We start from the raw sequence: 16,514 nt of genomic DNA, 5'->3' as shown, positions 1-16,514 counted from the left end.
CCCTCCCGGCGAGGCGGTTGGATGGCTGCCGTTGCCGCCTTCGTTCCTTCGCCCATGGCCGGATGCTCTTCACTCCGCGCAAGTCGACCACGAGTTCGTCTCGTCTTTTGCGCGCCACGTCGACCGCGTTCCTCGCCCTTCGATCCCCCTTGTGTTCTGCCCGCCGCCGCCGCCATGGACCCTCACATTCATTCGTTCATTTGCCCCGGTCCACGTATTCGGCCAAAATCTCAAACGTTCCACCAGGCCGCCTGGGAATCGAGAGCCGCACCAGCTCTGATCTATGGAACCTGATTCCGGAGAAACAGGGAAGTTTCGAATGGAGGCAAGCAGGGGAAAAAACTTCTCCAACAAGCTACGCCAACAACTTTGTTTAGCGATGGATGCTTGTAACTTCCGAAGCCGCTACGGATGCTGCAAAACGAAAGGTTCTCCTCACTCTCCTCCATTTTAAGTGAGTGAGTGGGCCTGCCAGTCAGCCGAGGGTTCCTTTTTCCATGGCCTAATGGAAGTTTGTTGCTCGCGGATCCAGGGCGCAGCTCGGCTATTAGAGAAAACTCAAAATGTGTTCGTCGACGTGTCGCGGGGACTTTTCTCAAATCAACAGCTTTTGCCGGAACAAGGCGCAAGTAACACTATTTGGCCGAGTTCGCGTTCCGGTAGCGAAACAAACTCGTAGCGTCCTCGAGTAGATCATCATCATCATCGAACGGATAGACTTGTGAGGAAGTCTCCCGAGATCGCCACCGCATCCTTCTCGGGAGTGGCGGAGAGCCATTGAAATGCTCGAGTGCTCTAACTTTCCTTTCTCCGCTCCTTTCCAGAAATCAAAAGCAATACGCTCGGCGGCGGCAAACAGAACGGACTCGGCGTTGATTTGCGGTCGTCGACGTCCCACATCTACCACGACGAAACCAAAACGAACCCTGATGGCTACGCGTTCGGCTACACAGGGACCATCACGTCGACCGTCCCCGTGAGAGCCGTGCAGAGCAACGCCAGAGCTTATCACACGCTCAACGCTCTGAACGCTCAACACGGAATCCAAGCTGCCAACTCCCAATTCCAGCAGAGCCGAAACTTTCGGAAAGCCATCGAGTCGCGATGTAGTTGGAAATGTGTTGCTGTTGTTTTCATAGTCATCGCCTTGGCGCTACTTACTACGACCGCGTATTTTATCTGTGAGTTTCCGACCCGAAACGAGAGATCCAGAATTAGAATCTATTTGTTCAACTTCTAATTTGCTCTCTCCCTTTCCAACAGTCACAATGTCCACAGCACGGAGTCAACATGCGCCCTTGGTGGTCATGGATCTCCCTCCGGAGCTGGACACCAGACCGGACCTGAAAAGTAAGCTCGCAACCAGCCTCCCCACGAACTCGTGCTCGGTGACCGCGGTGCCCGGGCCTGGGAATGGCATCACGACTGTATCGTTTGCTCCTAACTCACTGTTCCTGTGCCCGTCTTTGGGAATGATCGATTTTGTGTCTAATGTTCTGCACGATTCTGTTGAGTTCGCTATTGGGTTGCTGGCAAATAACTACCGATTGACAAATGGCGGAGATGATCCTGCAGCGGAATATCCAGAGCCATCGGAGATGCGTCGATTCGGCAGCGGTGACGACGCAACGCACACTGCGCAACTTTCGCTTGTTGCTGCCGGAGTAGCCTCCGTGTCGACGTTCAACAAGAGGAGACTTCTCTCTATCGAGGGGAGCGGCGACAGCCACCGTGAAGACCTTACACGTGACGAAAACATCCCGCCCTCCGAACGAGACGGGGCGTCCGGGGCCGACGGAGGGAGTGCCGATTCGGCCGATTCCGAGTTCTCGCAGATATTGTCGAACAGGCTTCCATATGAGACGACGACGACAAACGTCGAACACACGGCAGACCATAAGCCACGCGTTGTGAACGAGGATCTCGACGACGAGTTTTTCACGCTCGACAACTCACTCAAAGAGAGCTTCTTACGTCATAGGCGGGATTCACTCCTGGACGAGGGGGGCTCAGGGGAAATCGAGGGATCAGGATTTCCCTCGACACCACCATCATCATCGAATGAACATGTCGCGCACGCCCCAAGCGAGCCCGAGCCGCAGACGGATACACAATCCGATGAGAGTAACTCAATCAACACGAATTCGAAGAGAGAAAAGAGGAACTGGCAACAAACGACGACTTGCGATGAAGTTCCCGAGGAAATCGAGATGAGAACATCGATGACTTGGCTTGGCCGTCGCGTGAAAATGAAATGTCGCTGCTCCAAAGTCAAAAACAGGAATGGTCGGCGGAAAGCCGAATCGAGAAAACCTCAATCCCAACCCGGCGGTGGAGACGACGATGATGACGTACTTCGTGAGACCATGATGCAAGCGGATCAGCCGTCGTACAGCCGCTCGACCCTGAGCGAAGGAGACAAGCTCCGCTACTCCATCCTCGCAAACAACGGAGCGCGGGAGATGCAGCGTATTGACGTCGTTCAACGTAAGAGTGCCGCAGCAACGAAACTCGACAAAAAAGCTGGACAGCAAAGTGACACGACTTCGAACTGGTCGTCTCCGTCGTCGACAATCGACGGTAGAGCTTCGGAGCGGGAGAAAGCTGCAAAATCGGCTCGGTCAGGACAACGTTCCCCCGAAGATAAACAGGAAGTCGACGGAATCCAAGCAGTCCTGGATAAGGGAGTCTCTTCCAAGACCCGGAAGTCGGCCAAAATACAACCGAAACTCACCGAGAAGTATTTCCCGGACAGCGCCCTGGACTACGACGAACTCAGCGGTGATGACGACGACGACAACAAAAGAAGGAGTCGACCGCTGACATCTGGTCTCCGTCGCCTTCAGCTTGATGAAGGCGCTAATGAGCCTCAAGATGGACCTAATGGTAAGGCGTGACCTCCTCCGGACCACCTAGGTCTCCCCGAGCCCCGACCCGTCCGACCAACGGACCGGCCGAGAGCCCGCCGCGCCGGTCAACCCACCCGCCCGCCAACCCGACCGTCCGGCCTGCCGGTCGGTCGTTCTCCTGCTTTTCACTTGTCCATGCTACAAAAAACAGCTTTTCGCTTGCTCAATCTTGTCCGGTGGAGCCGGCGGCCGTCTTGCCGTCCGTACATTGGTTCACAGATAGACAGATGGATAGAGGCGGCAGCGGCGCGCCAGCAAAAAGGCCGACAAGCAGCCTGAGCTTAGCCATTTGTCATTTAGGACTTCTTCAGGACGGAAGGAGACAGGGCGTAACGGCGACGGATCCCCTCGGAGCGAGCATCTTCCGTTCATCTTCTGTCCATCCTCGATCCCGAGCTTCTCAATTTGGCCTAACTCACTTCTCCACACAAACAACCTGCTCCGACCTCCCTTTGCCCGCCATTGACCGCTCGCGTATGATGGTGATGACCCTTGATGTGTGCTCCCGATTGACGCAGCAGCAACTCTACCGCCAGTGGTCGGGATGCTCTCTCCAAGGGACGTCTATCAACTGATTCCCTGCTGAAGCGATTTCTTGACAGAACTACGGTGAAGTCTCGAAGACGTCCTTCCATGCGTGAGGAAATTCCCGCATCCAAGCAGCTTTACAGGATCCCTTTCGGCGGAATCCACGAGTATGCAAGGCCTTCGTGCTTGGTACTCATGTAGAGTCCAATACATTTCTCTGACCCTCGGTCTCGCGGGACGCTGGAGAGCCGATGAGAGTATTTGCTCTCTCCTGCGACATTTCCCCGACAGCGTGAGCGCGACGGTCGGATCGAGTTCCCGAAGAAGATCCTTCCCCAAAAACCCCACTTCATTACGCATGCGAGAGTTTGAGCATCGGATAGACGGACAACACGCAGATACGCGAACGGTCGGGACGAGAGACCAAGGAAGAGAATCGACGGGAAAGGCGAACTTAACTCGGAGCCTGAATTGGCGAAACTTCGAGATTTGTGCATTTTCAGCGCCGCCAAACATTCCTCGATTCCTCGGCACATACTGCCGGTAAATCGGTCATGGAACGAGTACCGCTCAAGGAACTATAGATTCAGAATGGGGTCCCGTTTCCCCCTAAATAGGGTCGAAATTTCCCTTCAGTGTATCATGACGGGGCTTTTCACGGGGAAAGAAAATATTTATGGAAGACTTAGGGGTTTCCATCAATTCCTACCTAGTAATTTATAGAGGAACAGTTACGGAATTGTCCATAGAGGTCTATGGAGAGCTCCGGTACAGCGGCACGCAACCCAATGTTGAATCTACAGTTCCTCAACTGGCACCAATTCCATATACGATCCCTTTCGAGCTGGCTTTTCCCGCTGCCCGGCCCTCCCGCACCGATCCCGCGGAGAAATTGCAAGCTCTCGCATCTCGATTTGGTAACTCAAGTCCCCGTCCTCTACGAGAACACTCTTATATGTGCGGAGAACGGCCACGAGAGAGAAGCAAGCGAGGGAGGGAGGGAGGAAGGCGGCTCTGAACGTTGGTCGGTGGTTCCCAATCTATGTTTGCATCCCTTGAGCGTGGAACATCGGTCTCACGCAAAACTCTAATTACGGATGAGAGTTCTCCTTCCATACGGAGCGTTGTTCACCTCCGACTCCTCCGGGCTCGCTGCCCGATCGAATGCTTATAATTGCTCGCCGGCGTTTTTTCGCATGTTTGCCTTGCATCTACTCTATGTTGGATGATTCCTATGGAGAAATAAGTTCTCCTGCATGAAGAAGGTTTCCTCTGGTGAATGAGTTCTCTGCGGTTTTTTACCTTCGGATTTCCCAGAAAAGGAAAAAGCCGACCCGAAGAAACTCGGAATCCCTACAAACTTCGGCAGTGAAGTAACTTTCTCAATCTCCCCACAGATCCGGAAACCCTACCGACGAAAACCGTTCCTCCGATCTCGGAGTCGTTCGCGGAACTGGCGATGGGCAGGCGACACACCAACACCATTTACGCTTACGGTCATTGGAACGTGCAGTTCCAGCAAAACGAGGCAGCTTTAGTCAAGTTCAATTATTCGCTACCGTCAACAGCGAGCATCGCTGTCTACGGACGCAGAAATAGGTGAGTACTCTCGGCATGCCGGAAGCCCAGTCACTTTGCTCTCTGAGAGCATTGCTCTCCTTCCGTAAGAGCTGCGGATTTCATGGACTGAGTGAGTAGAATTCTCGGAAGACAAGACTCTTCTATACCCGGCTTCGGCGAGAGATATCGTCGGGGATTCCTACGCGCTTACGCGGGCCGCCCGAAGAATTCACTCGTCAGGCTCTTGCAAACGTCTTGTGTCCTCGCCTAGGACGTTGTGTTTTCAAATGAAAGATTCGCCACCGAAACTCGAAAGAGGCCCCATTCGAGCTCCAGGTCACTGGCTGCCAGAGGGCCGAGATCTTTTGCATGGATTCGACATTATGCGCGTACAGTCCCAGCTCATTCCGGGCAGCGCTTCCGCTCCGAGATGATAAGCACGTTTCTCTCGTGTTTGCGCTGGCTCACTGTACTTCAGAGGTCGTCCGCTCGAATCGACCAAAAGCTTCCGAAAGCTGTTCTTCCACATTCAGTTTTGCCGACTCCGCTCCCACCATCCATGCTCTTCCCACCACCAGAGTTCCGTTGTTCGGAGCTCTAACTCACTAGCGCGAGAGACTCGAGCGCGGACTCTCCAGCACGGGCTTGATTAGACGGACGGCTGGATTCCCGATAGCGATGCGCAACGATTCGATCCAAAGGGGACTCAGGTCGCCTCGTCCCGCAGATCAACTGGAATTCTCGAATGGTTTCTGCTGCGGAGCCGGCCGCAGCTGAAATGGCTGGCAGCTATGCTATCGCTTGAAAGGAAACGGAAGTCGATATTCGTCCCGAGCACAAACGACCTTGGCGCCGGAAATTAGTCTCACACGGTAGAGAAGCAAGAGGCGGCAATGCAAATGCCGTTTGGACACAAGAGGCTCTATTCATTAAGTGGCTTTTCAACAAATTCTAACTGTTCTGGATGCCGAGTCTGGGACCGCGAGACGGCCGAGAGCAATACAAGAAGGAGAGGGGGATGCGTGGGGGCTCAGGGGGCGAGGGGGGAGAAGGACGGGAAGGGGTAAGCGCAGCAGAGGGAAGTGGCGGGAGACGCATGCAGGCGGGTCATCAATCGTTCTCGGACAGAGAAATTGAACTGATTCCAAGACGCGAACTCAAGCGGCGCTCGATTTATGTTTCAGTGTTCCCACGCACACCCGCTACGACTTCTTCGAGATTCTCAATGCTCGGTCGTCGGGGATCCGAACCCGGAAGGCGGCCACCAGTCACGAGATGGTGTCCATTGAGTTTATCCATTTTCTGGATCGGGGTCGCTGGTTCGTGTCCATTTATAACGACGGCGATCAACAGGAAGAAGTCTCTTTCGTATCTCTGGTCGCTGGTGAGTAATCTACGCTGTCCCTCTATTTCGGCTCTGTCCGCCTCGTCGTACGCTCGTCCACTCTCAGTCATTCTTACGTTGTCCGAGTCCTGAACTCAAGCGTTCCATACGGGGGGATGACGAGAAATTATGAGAAAATATTTCCGCAGATGTGTCGTCTCTGCCCTGTGCTTATGACTGTCACGGCCACGGGACCTGTACCATGGGAAAGTGCAATTGCGACCCGAATTATACGGGAGAATCGTGCGCTTATCGTAAGTTATCTTCTTCGGGAGCTCGGACGAGGGCTCCTCGGAGACCCGACGTATTCTCTGAACGTCACCAGAGCTCTCGAATTCTCTCATTCACAAACGTCGTTCCGCGCTCCCTTTCAGAATTGTGCCCCGTACTGTGCAACGGGCGCGGAAACTACGTGAACGGAGAATGTCAATGTCAGTCCGGATGGAAGGGCAAGGAGTGTCAGCTTAGGGAAGAAGAGTGCGAGGTGGCAGACTGCTCAGGACACGGAGATTGCCTCGACGGATTCTGCAAATGTTTCCCTGGCTACAAGGGAAGCGCGTGCGAAGAAGTCGACTGCATCGATCCTGACTGCTCCGGACACGGCGTCTGTTTGAACGGTCAATGTCTTTGCAAAAAGGGTTGGAAATCCATCGACTGTTCGGAAGCGGACCAGGAAGCCCTAAGGTGTTTACCCGACTGCTCGAACCACGGTCATTTCGACATCGACAAACAACGTTGCGTGTGCGACGATCCCTGGAGCGGGCCGGACTGTTCCCAGGAACGATGCGGCTTAGATTGCGGGGAACGAGGCAGATGTCGAGAAGGCCGCTGCGAGTGCCTCGATGGCTGGACAGGTCCGAAGTGCGATCAGAAACTCTGTGATTCCCGGTGCTCCGAACACGGCCAATGTCGCAACGGGACCTGCGCGTGCCTCACCGGATGGAACGGGAAACATTGTACCCTCGGTAAGAAGGATTTCGTGTAATCTCCTTGTTATCGGCAGCGATGGACGACCGAACCGCACGAAACAGATTCCGATGATGACGATGCAAACGTCTTTCAGAGGGATGTCCTTCGATGTGTAATCGACATGGCGAATGTATCAAGGACGCAGGAGAATGGGTGTGCCGATGTCACGACAATTGGTCGGGTACCGGATGCTCTCTTCCGAGCGAGAGGAACTGCGGGGACAAAATCGACAACGATGGAGGTGAGAAAGAGCATTCTTCGCTTTCCATTCATTCATCAATCTTATTATCATTATAGGGGGAGATCTTCATTATCAATTATTTTTATTATTACTCCTATTATTTTTCCTTCCACTCTCACCGAGTCGGAATCGAAGCGTTAGATCAAGCACCATCGCGGAAATTCTGTTAAACTAAAACTTGGGAGGAAGTTTCGAAATTTCGAGTGATACTAACAACGATGGCTTACAGATGGTCTCCTGGATTGCGCGGATTCCGAATGCTGCACTTCGCCCGAATGCAGCAGCAACCCCCTGTGCTTTCAATCATCGGATCCACGTGACGTCCTTCTGAGGAAACAACCACCGGCGGTTACGGCGAGCTTCTTCCAACGGATGCAGTTTTTAATCGAGGACGACTCGGTACAAAGCTACGCCAGCAAAGGAGCCTTCAACCATAGGTGAGTTCACGTGCACTCGCCGCGTCGCTTCTCACAAACTCTTCTGCAGCTGTTCCGTACGGCAACGAAGCATGTTCCATAGAAAAGGAACACCGAGAGCCTTACGAAAGAGAAAAACACTAACTTTGAGGAACTGTCTGTCTCTCTGTCTTCTACTTCCCGCCCACTGGGCGATCTGCCTGAACTCTCACGCTGTGACTTAATCTCTGTCTCTCTCTCTCTCTTGGCTAACATTGCTAACTCCGAACTCTCTGATCCGCCTTTCACGCAGCACGCTTTGGAACCATTTCAACACGAGGTACGTGGCCACGAACTCGTCGGATGGTTTCTATGATGACCACGATGCGTTCGTCCGGTTTTCCGGGTCATTCGCTCTCTCGTTCGTCTTCTACGTTCTGTTGTTGGTCGGTCGGTCGGTCCGCCGTTCATTCGATCGATCGGTCGTTCGGTCGCTCACTCGTTGGGGTTTTCCTCCCCGGGGAAAAGTCCGTTGTCCGCACCTCTGTCCACCCTTTCGATCCCCTCTTATCCTCATCCTTCTTTCCTTTTCTGACTCCTTCTTAGTCGTCCATAGATATGATTTCCGTTCTATTTCCGTTCACGTCGACGAGAAATCGCCGAGGTCTCGTTGATGAGTAAATAACGAGAGTGAGGCATATCCAATTATCGTCGAATCGCTCTTCGGAGAATATTGTTACCAGTAAACGGCAAGACGAAAACTCACTGCTCCTTCCACAACAACAGCCGCGCATCGGTCATTCGAGGACAGGTGGTGTCTACCTCAGGATCCCCCCTTATGGGAGTCCGCGTTGGAATTGCATCCGACTCGGCTGCTGGTTTCACCGTGTCGAGATTGGACGGATGGTTCGATCTGATGGTCAACGGTGGCGGTGCCGTCACGTTGCAATTCAGGAGGGATCCGTTCAAGGTGAGTTTTTAGCAATCGGGATGTCACTTCTGGATGTCTGCGTTTCAATTTTTGCGCCATCCTGTCAAACAGCCACGGATGCAGGAAGATCGGGAAGAGTAAGGAGGAACGTTTTTCAGGTTCACGAGAGGACCCTCACAGTTCCTGTGAATGATATCATGGTCCTGGGCCAGGTGATCATGAGTCTGACCGAAATGAAGATTCCGGACATCACAAAGCTCGCCGTTTGTGCCGACCACGACTTCGACCTTATGAAACCGGTCGTTATGGCGACGTGGAAGCACGGTTTCCAAGGAGGCTGCAGCGACAATAGCGCAATCCTGGCTGAGTCTCAGGCGGTCCAGGAAGCCATCAACATTCCTGGCACAAAAGTCCACCTGCTGTACCATTCCAGCCGATCAGCTGGCTATTATTCAACGATCCAGCTGAAGCTCACTCCGGACACCATACCTCAGTCGTTGAGGTTGATTCACTTGAAAATTTACATCGAGGGTGTGATTTTCGAGCGAACTTTCGAGGCTGATCCGGCTATCCAATTCACCTACGCCTGGAATCGGAGGAACACCTACCGTCAGAAAGTGTACGGCATCGCTCAAGCCCACGGTAAGTTCTTGAAATCGATGGAAATTCGTTCTCGGACTCGAAGACTCTGTGCGGGTCGCCCACTGGTGAATGTGAGCAGAGCTCGCTCCAGATCATATTTGTGGTGAGTCCATCCGAGAGTTGATTGCAGAAACTCACAAAAACTAAATTTCGAACGTATCTTCCAGTTCACGTCGGCTACGAATACTCCAACTGTCCGGAAGTCCTTTGGGAGATCCAAACCACTCAAGTGAGTGGTCATGACATGTCGATCTCGGAGATCGGCGGCTGGAATCTCGACATCCATCATCGGTACAACTTCCACGAGGGGATCCTGCAGAAAGGCGACGGTTCCAACGTTTACCTCAAAAACAAACCGAAAGTCCTCTCTATCACGATGGGAGACGAGAGCCAACGACCTCTGCACTGCACATACTGCAACGGTGTGGCCAAGGATCAGAAACTCATGTCTCCGGTGGCCGTTGTCAATGCTCCGGACGGATCTATAATCGTCGGTGACTTCAACCTGATCCGTCGGATCAAACCCGACGGAATGGTGAGCACCGTTGTCGAGCTGGCCTCGTCTCAGATCGCCTACTCGTACCACTTGGCTGTTGCTCCGGCAACGGGTCAGTTGTACGTTTCAGACCCTGAAAGGCATAAGGTGTTCCGCGTGATCCGACTGGACGACGTGGTGGACGTAAAGAACAACGTCGAGCTCGTGGTCGGCACCGGAGCGAAATGCCTTCCAGGAGACAAACTGTTCTGCGGCGATGGTCGACCGGCGCGAGAAGCTAAACTCAGTTACCCGAAGGGCATCGCCATTTCGATGAATAACGAGATCTACATCGCCGACGGAACCAACATCCGCTACGTCGATCGGCTCGGCGTCATGAACACCATCATCGGAGATCACCACCACAAGAGCCATTGGAAACCTCTGCCGTGCACGGGAACCTACACCGCGTCCCAAGTGAATCTCAAATGGCCCACGGAACTGGCCATTAACCCGTTGGACAACTCGCTGCACATCCTCGACGACCACGTGATCATGAAACTCACGCCCGATCGCCGCCTCAAGGTCGTGGCCGGCAAACCGCTTCACTGCACCGGCACCAAGGGCGACTTCGCGACGGACGTATTTCTCGAGTCGCCGACAGCCATCACTTTCTCGTCCCAGGGCGATCTGTACATCGCGGAAAGCGACTCACAGACCGTGAACCGGGTCCGAGTCGTGACGCCCGATGGCAAGATCAAGCACTACGTGGGCGCCGAGCCTAAATGCTCATGCCTCGAAATCAACTGTAAATGTTACGACAATGAAATCCTAGCAACCGCTGCAAAGTTTGATTCGATCTCGGGCATCGCGGTCACTCCTGATGGAAACCTTCACATCAGCGACAAGGGTAACCACATGATCCGCTCTGTAATTTCGTCGCTTCCGGCGGCCTCCGGACCTCAGCACGTTATCGAGATCTTCTCGCCTGAGACCCAGGAAATCTACACGTTCAATCGGCACGGCCAGCACATATCCACCAGGAATATATTGACGGGACAGACGAAGTATACGTTCACGTACAACGTCAACACAAGCAACGGCAAACTCAGCACCGTCACCGACGCCTCCGGCAACAAGCTGTTCGTATTGCGCGACACGAGCCATCAAGCTAAGTCCATTGAGAACAGTCAAGGCGGAAAATGTCTCATCGAAATTGGAAGTCGACACAGCATGCTTCTCTCGTTCGTCACCGCCGACAACCACAAGACCTCGCTGGAATACTACGGCTCCAACAGCGGATTACTCAAATCCAAGACGGACAGCTCCGGGAAATCCGTTCTGTATTCGTACGATCATTATGGAAGATTGACGGACGCCGTCACTCCGACCGGGGAACAGGTCCATCTCTCCTATAGCCTCAGTATCAAAGGCGCAACGGTTGTCGTCACGAGGAACGGTCGCGAGACGACCGAGTTGCTCATCAAGGGTCACAGCGTCACCAGCAAGTCGGGAGCCAGTGAGGAGCTCGTAAGTGAAAATTGAATCCGACAACTGCCTGGATATCGCGAGAGATGTGAATTCCCCCATTTAACCCGAATCGATCCGTTTCAGACCTGCCAGCTCAATCCAGACAACGGCGTTGTTATCGCTTCGGACACGAATGTGATCCGCGATATCGAGACGCAATCCTCGCCGCTGCTGATGGACCAGGATGTGGTTTCGGGTGAAATATTCCCCGTTCCCTCGAGATTGCGGCTCTCCCTGAGCGACGATATCACCCAGAGGCTCGAATGGCGCTATTATTCGAAACCGGAAAATCGCAAGAAAATCACTCAGATCGGCAGACGAGCGAAAATCAACGGCGAGAATCTCTTCAGCATCGAGTTCGACCGACAGAGTTTCACGGAATCGATCCTCGACAAGAACAACATCGTGCTGCTCACAGTCCAGTATAACCAGAAAGGCCAACCGGAGTCGTGGAATCCCAAGATGAACGTTTCTGGTGTCACGCTCGACTACGATCGATTCGGACGCGTGACGAAATGGCAACGAGGCGATCTCATCGAGACGTATAGTTTCGATCTGGCTGGAAGACTGACCGACGTCCGCCACGCTGACAACACGGGCATCATCTACAAGTACACCGACGGTCCGATAACAGTGGTGAGTTTTTCGGATTTTTTTTCGAAGCTGTTCGTAAGGAACAAACAATAATTGCGTAGCGACCGAGCATTCGACAGAGACATAGACAGAGAGACTGGGAAAACCGGTAGATTCGATGAGGAACATTCGTTTTCTTCCTTGCAGCCTACCGAAGTGATTCTGCCGAGCGGCAGCCGTTACCAGCTCATGTACAACGGTCATTCGAGTCTGCAGAGCATTATCACACCAAACGGTCACCGGCACGAAATCGCCAGCCAGACATCGTTAGGCTTCTACAAACTGTTGTATCTGCCGCCGGGAGCGAACCATCCGTACGTGATGCATTACGACGAACGTGGATACGTCTTGGCGAAATTCTACCCGCACAGCCTGGGACGGGTCATGTATTCGTACAACGACGAGGGCCGTCTCGACACGATCATCTGCGGTCAGGAGAGCACCAACTTCTACTACAACAACAACAGCGCTCTCGTGAGGTCGGTCGCCAAGAACGTCCCGCTGCTCGAGACCAGAATCGACTACAGACATCACGGTAGTCTTCTGAAGGAGGAGCGCTTCCGTTTCAATTCGAAGAGTCTGCTCGACGGAATCAAACTCAAGTATATCTACGATGGCGGTAGGCTCAGCTCTTCCGATATCGAAATTATCGGCAAGACGACATTCCAAAGCAAATACCGCTACAGCGTTGTCACCGGTCTGTTGGAGCAGACCCATCAGTTCACGATCAATCGGCCGAGGAAGAACTCGATCATTATCCACGACGACAATCGTCAGTTCACCAAGACGATCCAGCTCGACTCCTTAGGACGCATCGAATCTCTGACCCTGTCACTGTGGAGCAAGGAGATTTTCTCATACGTTCCCCGCTACAACAACAAGAATCTCGTCAGTTCCCTCCAGACGAAAGTCGGCAGGGACACGAATGTGCTCGAGACACGTTTCAACTACACCCTCGACGGTTTCCTCCAGCTCGTTGAACCAGTTTCGACGACAGCGCAGACCTGGAAATACTCTTACGACATCAACGGAAACCTGGAAAGCATCCAGGAAGGTCCAAAACAAGTCAATCTCAATTACGATTCTGGAGATCGGGTGATCAGCTACGGCGGAATCGACGTCTACAAAGCCGACGCTCGGGGCTTCATTACGAGACGTGGCGAGGAATACTTCGAGTACAACGCCGAAGCTCAGCTCGTTCACGCCTGGCAGACGCGTTCGTACGACATCCACTTTTTCTACGATAGCCGCAATCGTCTGATCGCTACAAAGAACCACCGAGGGAACATCACCCAGTTCGTGTACGCCGATCCGATCCATCCGGATCGCGTCACGCAAATGCACCAGCCCAAAGAGAGCTTGACGACAACTTTCGTTTACGACACGCTCGGTCACCTGATGTTCATCCAACGCCGAGACAACAAATTCTACGTGGCCTGCGATCATCTGGGTTCTCCCCTCGCGGTGTTCAGCCCCGAGAACTCAGTGGTCAAAGAGATCCAACGCAATCCTTTCGGTCGAGTGACCTACGATAGTAATCCTGATTTCTACTTGCCGATCGATTTTCTCGGAGGCATTCGTGATCCAGTCACCCAGCTCGTGTTCTACGGTGCTCGGCCATACGACAACCTCGGTATCCAGTGGTTGACTCCGAACTGGGAGGACGTTTACACTCGCGTGGAACAGCCCCACCTCATTCATCTGTACCGCTTCAGGAACAACGACCCGATCAACGTCAAGACGCAGCCGGAAAAAATGACGAGTAAGTAGCCAATTCGAGGCGTGATGACAAGCTCCTCCCGAGCATACGCTCCATGACAATAATCTCTGAATAGCCGAGCACGAACTAGAATAATTGTTCCGAGAATCGAGACTCGGCTCCGAGCATCGATTTCATAATTTTCTCTCCCTTTTAGCTCTGAACGAGTGGATGGTCGCTCTCGGATACGATCTATCGAAGATCGTCATCCAGCCACCGCAGATCGTAACCACACCGATCGTCACACCGCTCGCGTCGAGTCTAATGCGGCCGACCCTGCCCGTCCTCTCCGGTCTGAATTGTCTGGCGACAGAAGTATCGAATGAGTTCAACAGGGTTTCTGCCGTACCCGAGACGAAGGTGAAGAACCTCGGCTTGTTCGAGCGACCGATAAACTCGCGTATCGCCAACCTCCCCGGCATTTTTGGAGATGGTCTCCTCATAAACAGGCTCCCGGACGGGTCCGTGAGAGTTTTCGTTCTGCCAGAAGCGACTCCGATACTCCGAGACGTGATCACCGCGGTTTTCAACAATTCCTTGATGCTCGACGTGCACTATAACCAGCACGGGCTCGACTACTTCTACTTCGTTCAGCCGCAGCTGGCCAAAGCGGACAAGGATTGGGAACAGTTGGGTCGTCTCGGCTCGGCTCTGTTCAACATCACGAAGCATCCCGTCGTTGACAGCGAGGGAGGCCGCAGAGCTCAGATCGACATCAGGGTCCACAGTAGTAATGTGGCTCTGAACATCAAGTATGGCTCGACGGTTCCGGAGGAGAAGCAACGTATCGTCAATCACGTCAAAAGGTTCGTTAACGTCTTGAAGAATAATCTCGATACGACTGTTTTCCGATCCCAGTCCATAGACCTCCGAGCAACAGAAATTCAATCATTCCCCGATTCCAGGAAAGCGATACAAGAGGCGTGGGAGCTCGAAGCCGGAAGAGTCGCTACAGGTCACAAAGGAAGCACCCATGATTGGAGCCATGCCGAGCGAGAAGAACTCCTAGCAACAAAGAAAATCGACCGTTACTATCCGACCGACATCCATACAGTGGACGAGTATCCTCAGCTCGCGGATGATCCGACAAATATCGTTTTCCGAAAGGAGGGAACTCGAAAACGAAGAGCCAGATACCGGAACATGAGGAATCAGCACAGAGGTGACGCCTCGAAAAGGAGCCGCTGAATTCTATGACAGTATTGGGCCAGAAGACGGCAATCAATAAGTGAATGTTCTAATGAAAAATCACGGAATTCCTCCGTTGGCGTCCGAGTTCCCCCGCGAAGAATTCAGATTCAAGGTTCCCGAGACTCAGCTCGAGGGGGATGCGACGCCAGCTCTGACAAAACGAGGAATATTTTTCTTTTTTATTTCTTTTTCTATGTGTACATTCTAGTCCCTGTAAATAGGCTTGACTCGCTCTCCATCAAGTTGTTGGAGAGATGTCATTGGATATGTATGAAAAAAAGAAAATGGAATAACTTAGCAGACCACTTTGGTGACAAACAAATGATGGAAAGACGGGACAGGAAAAGCGACAAATCGATGATGTTTATCGATCGCTTCTGTTTTCTTAGTTGTGCGAAAGATCGAGAAGGATATGACTCGTCGCATTGAGGCGGAATGGAGAAAAGAAGAAAAGCTCTTTCTCTATGACGATGAAATCTCGGGCTCAGGGTGACTCACAGCCCCACACTGTGTACTCTTGACTAAATATCGAACATATCAACCCGAGTTGTTGGAAGGAGGAGGTCAATCAGATCAATACTGACAAAATTGAAAATTATTCGATACTCCAATGTTGCGTTGAGCGTCGCGTTGATTCAGAAATCGATCAGGGATCGAATACTTCCAGCTGAACGAGGGTTGGTTTTTATGTGATCTGTATAAAGAATGAAGTGAAATCAATACCACGTGGACTGAGGTATCGTGAGGCAGACCTGTCTGTATGAGAGAGAGGCTATGCGGATGGATCGAGACGGAAACGTATTCTTTTCTAGCGCCGTCGCAAGGTTTTCCCACATCCTAAATTAAAATATTATATTTCAAAGAGAGTTCCCGCTCTCATTTCCGCGATATTGGGTAGTTATCGAGCGTGCGATCTGTTCTTCTCATTGAATAGGGGAGGAATTTTGAGAGTCGATACCGGTATCGTCGATCCGTTCGCACGAGCGGACCACATCTCCGGATTCCGGTCTCTATTCCGGTCCCTTCCGGTGATTTCAATACGAAGTTCTATTCCGGAACAATCATAAATTCTTGCCTGACTTCTTTGCTCAATCAATGTGGAGACAACTCTTCAAACGTTTCAGTCCGTTTCGATGCTATTGTTTCCAACCGTTAGAACACATTAGAGGCACGAATGAAACTCTATGATGTCACGGAAGTGTGCGGAGGGAGAGACGGAACCTTACGAAAAGTTTGGGAACTCCGCGCTCGAGACATTCTGAGGCGGATTTTTTGATTGTGTGAGTTTGGAGATGCTCAGAATGAAATACGTAGGGGTGGAGGTGCCAAACTCAGCCGATGAAGTGTACGTTGTTGCAAAACTCTGT

General features: G+C 52.5%; 1 protein-coding gene across 1 annotated transcript in view; it reads left to right on the top strand.

Moving 5' to 3' along the window:
- Positions 1-15,144, top strand: part of Ten-m (teneurin transmembrane protein Ten-m) — a 41,454-nt gene extending 26,310 nt beyond the window's left edge. The window contains exons 5-20 of the mRNA XM_029113220.1: positions 825-1,181; positions 1,264-1,350; positions 4,835-5,036; positions 6,182-6,381; positions 6,531-6,635; positions 6,756-7,346; positions 7,445-7,591; positions 7,821-8,028; positions 8,300-8,326; positions 8,773-8,956; positions 9,076-9,559; positions 9,727-11,564; positions 11,649-12,200; positions 12,345-13,959; positions 14,114-14,762; positions 14,862-15,144. Of these exons, the coding sequence (XP_028969053.1) occupies positions 825-1,181; positions 1,264-1,350; positions 4,835-5,036; positions 6,182-6,381; positions 6,531-6,635; positions 6,756-7,346; positions 7,445-7,591; positions 7,821-8,028; positions 8,300-8,326; positions 8,773-8,956; positions 9,076-9,559; positions 9,727-11,564; positions 11,649-12,200; positions 12,345-13,959; positions 14,114-14,762; positions 14,862-15,144 (7,529 nt within the window). The remainder of the gene's footprint in view (positions 1-824; positions 1,182-1,263; positions 1,351-4,834; positions 5,037-6,181; positions 6,382-6,530; positions 6,636-6,755; positions 7,347-7,444; positions 7,592-7,820; positions 8,029-8,299; positions 8,327-8,772; positions 8,957-9,075; positions 9,560-9,726; positions 11,565-11,648; positions 12,201-12,344; positions 13,960-14,113; positions 14,763-14,861) is intronic.
- Positions 15,145-16,514: the final 1,370 nt, after the last annotated feature.

The sequence above is a fragment of the Galendromus occidentalis genome, unplaced genomic scaffold (genome assembly GCF_000255335.2).
Source record: "Galendromus occidentalis unplaced genomic scaffold, Mocc_1.1 scf7180000076421, whole genome shotgun sequence".
Classification (NCBI taxonomy): domain Eukaryota; kingdom Metazoa; phylum Arthropoda; class Arachnida; order Mesostigmata; family Phytoseiidae; genus Galendromus; species Galendromus occidentalis.
The sequence above is the reverse complement of the archived record's forward strand: the minus strand, read 5'-3'. Positions and strand labels throughout refer to the sequence as shown.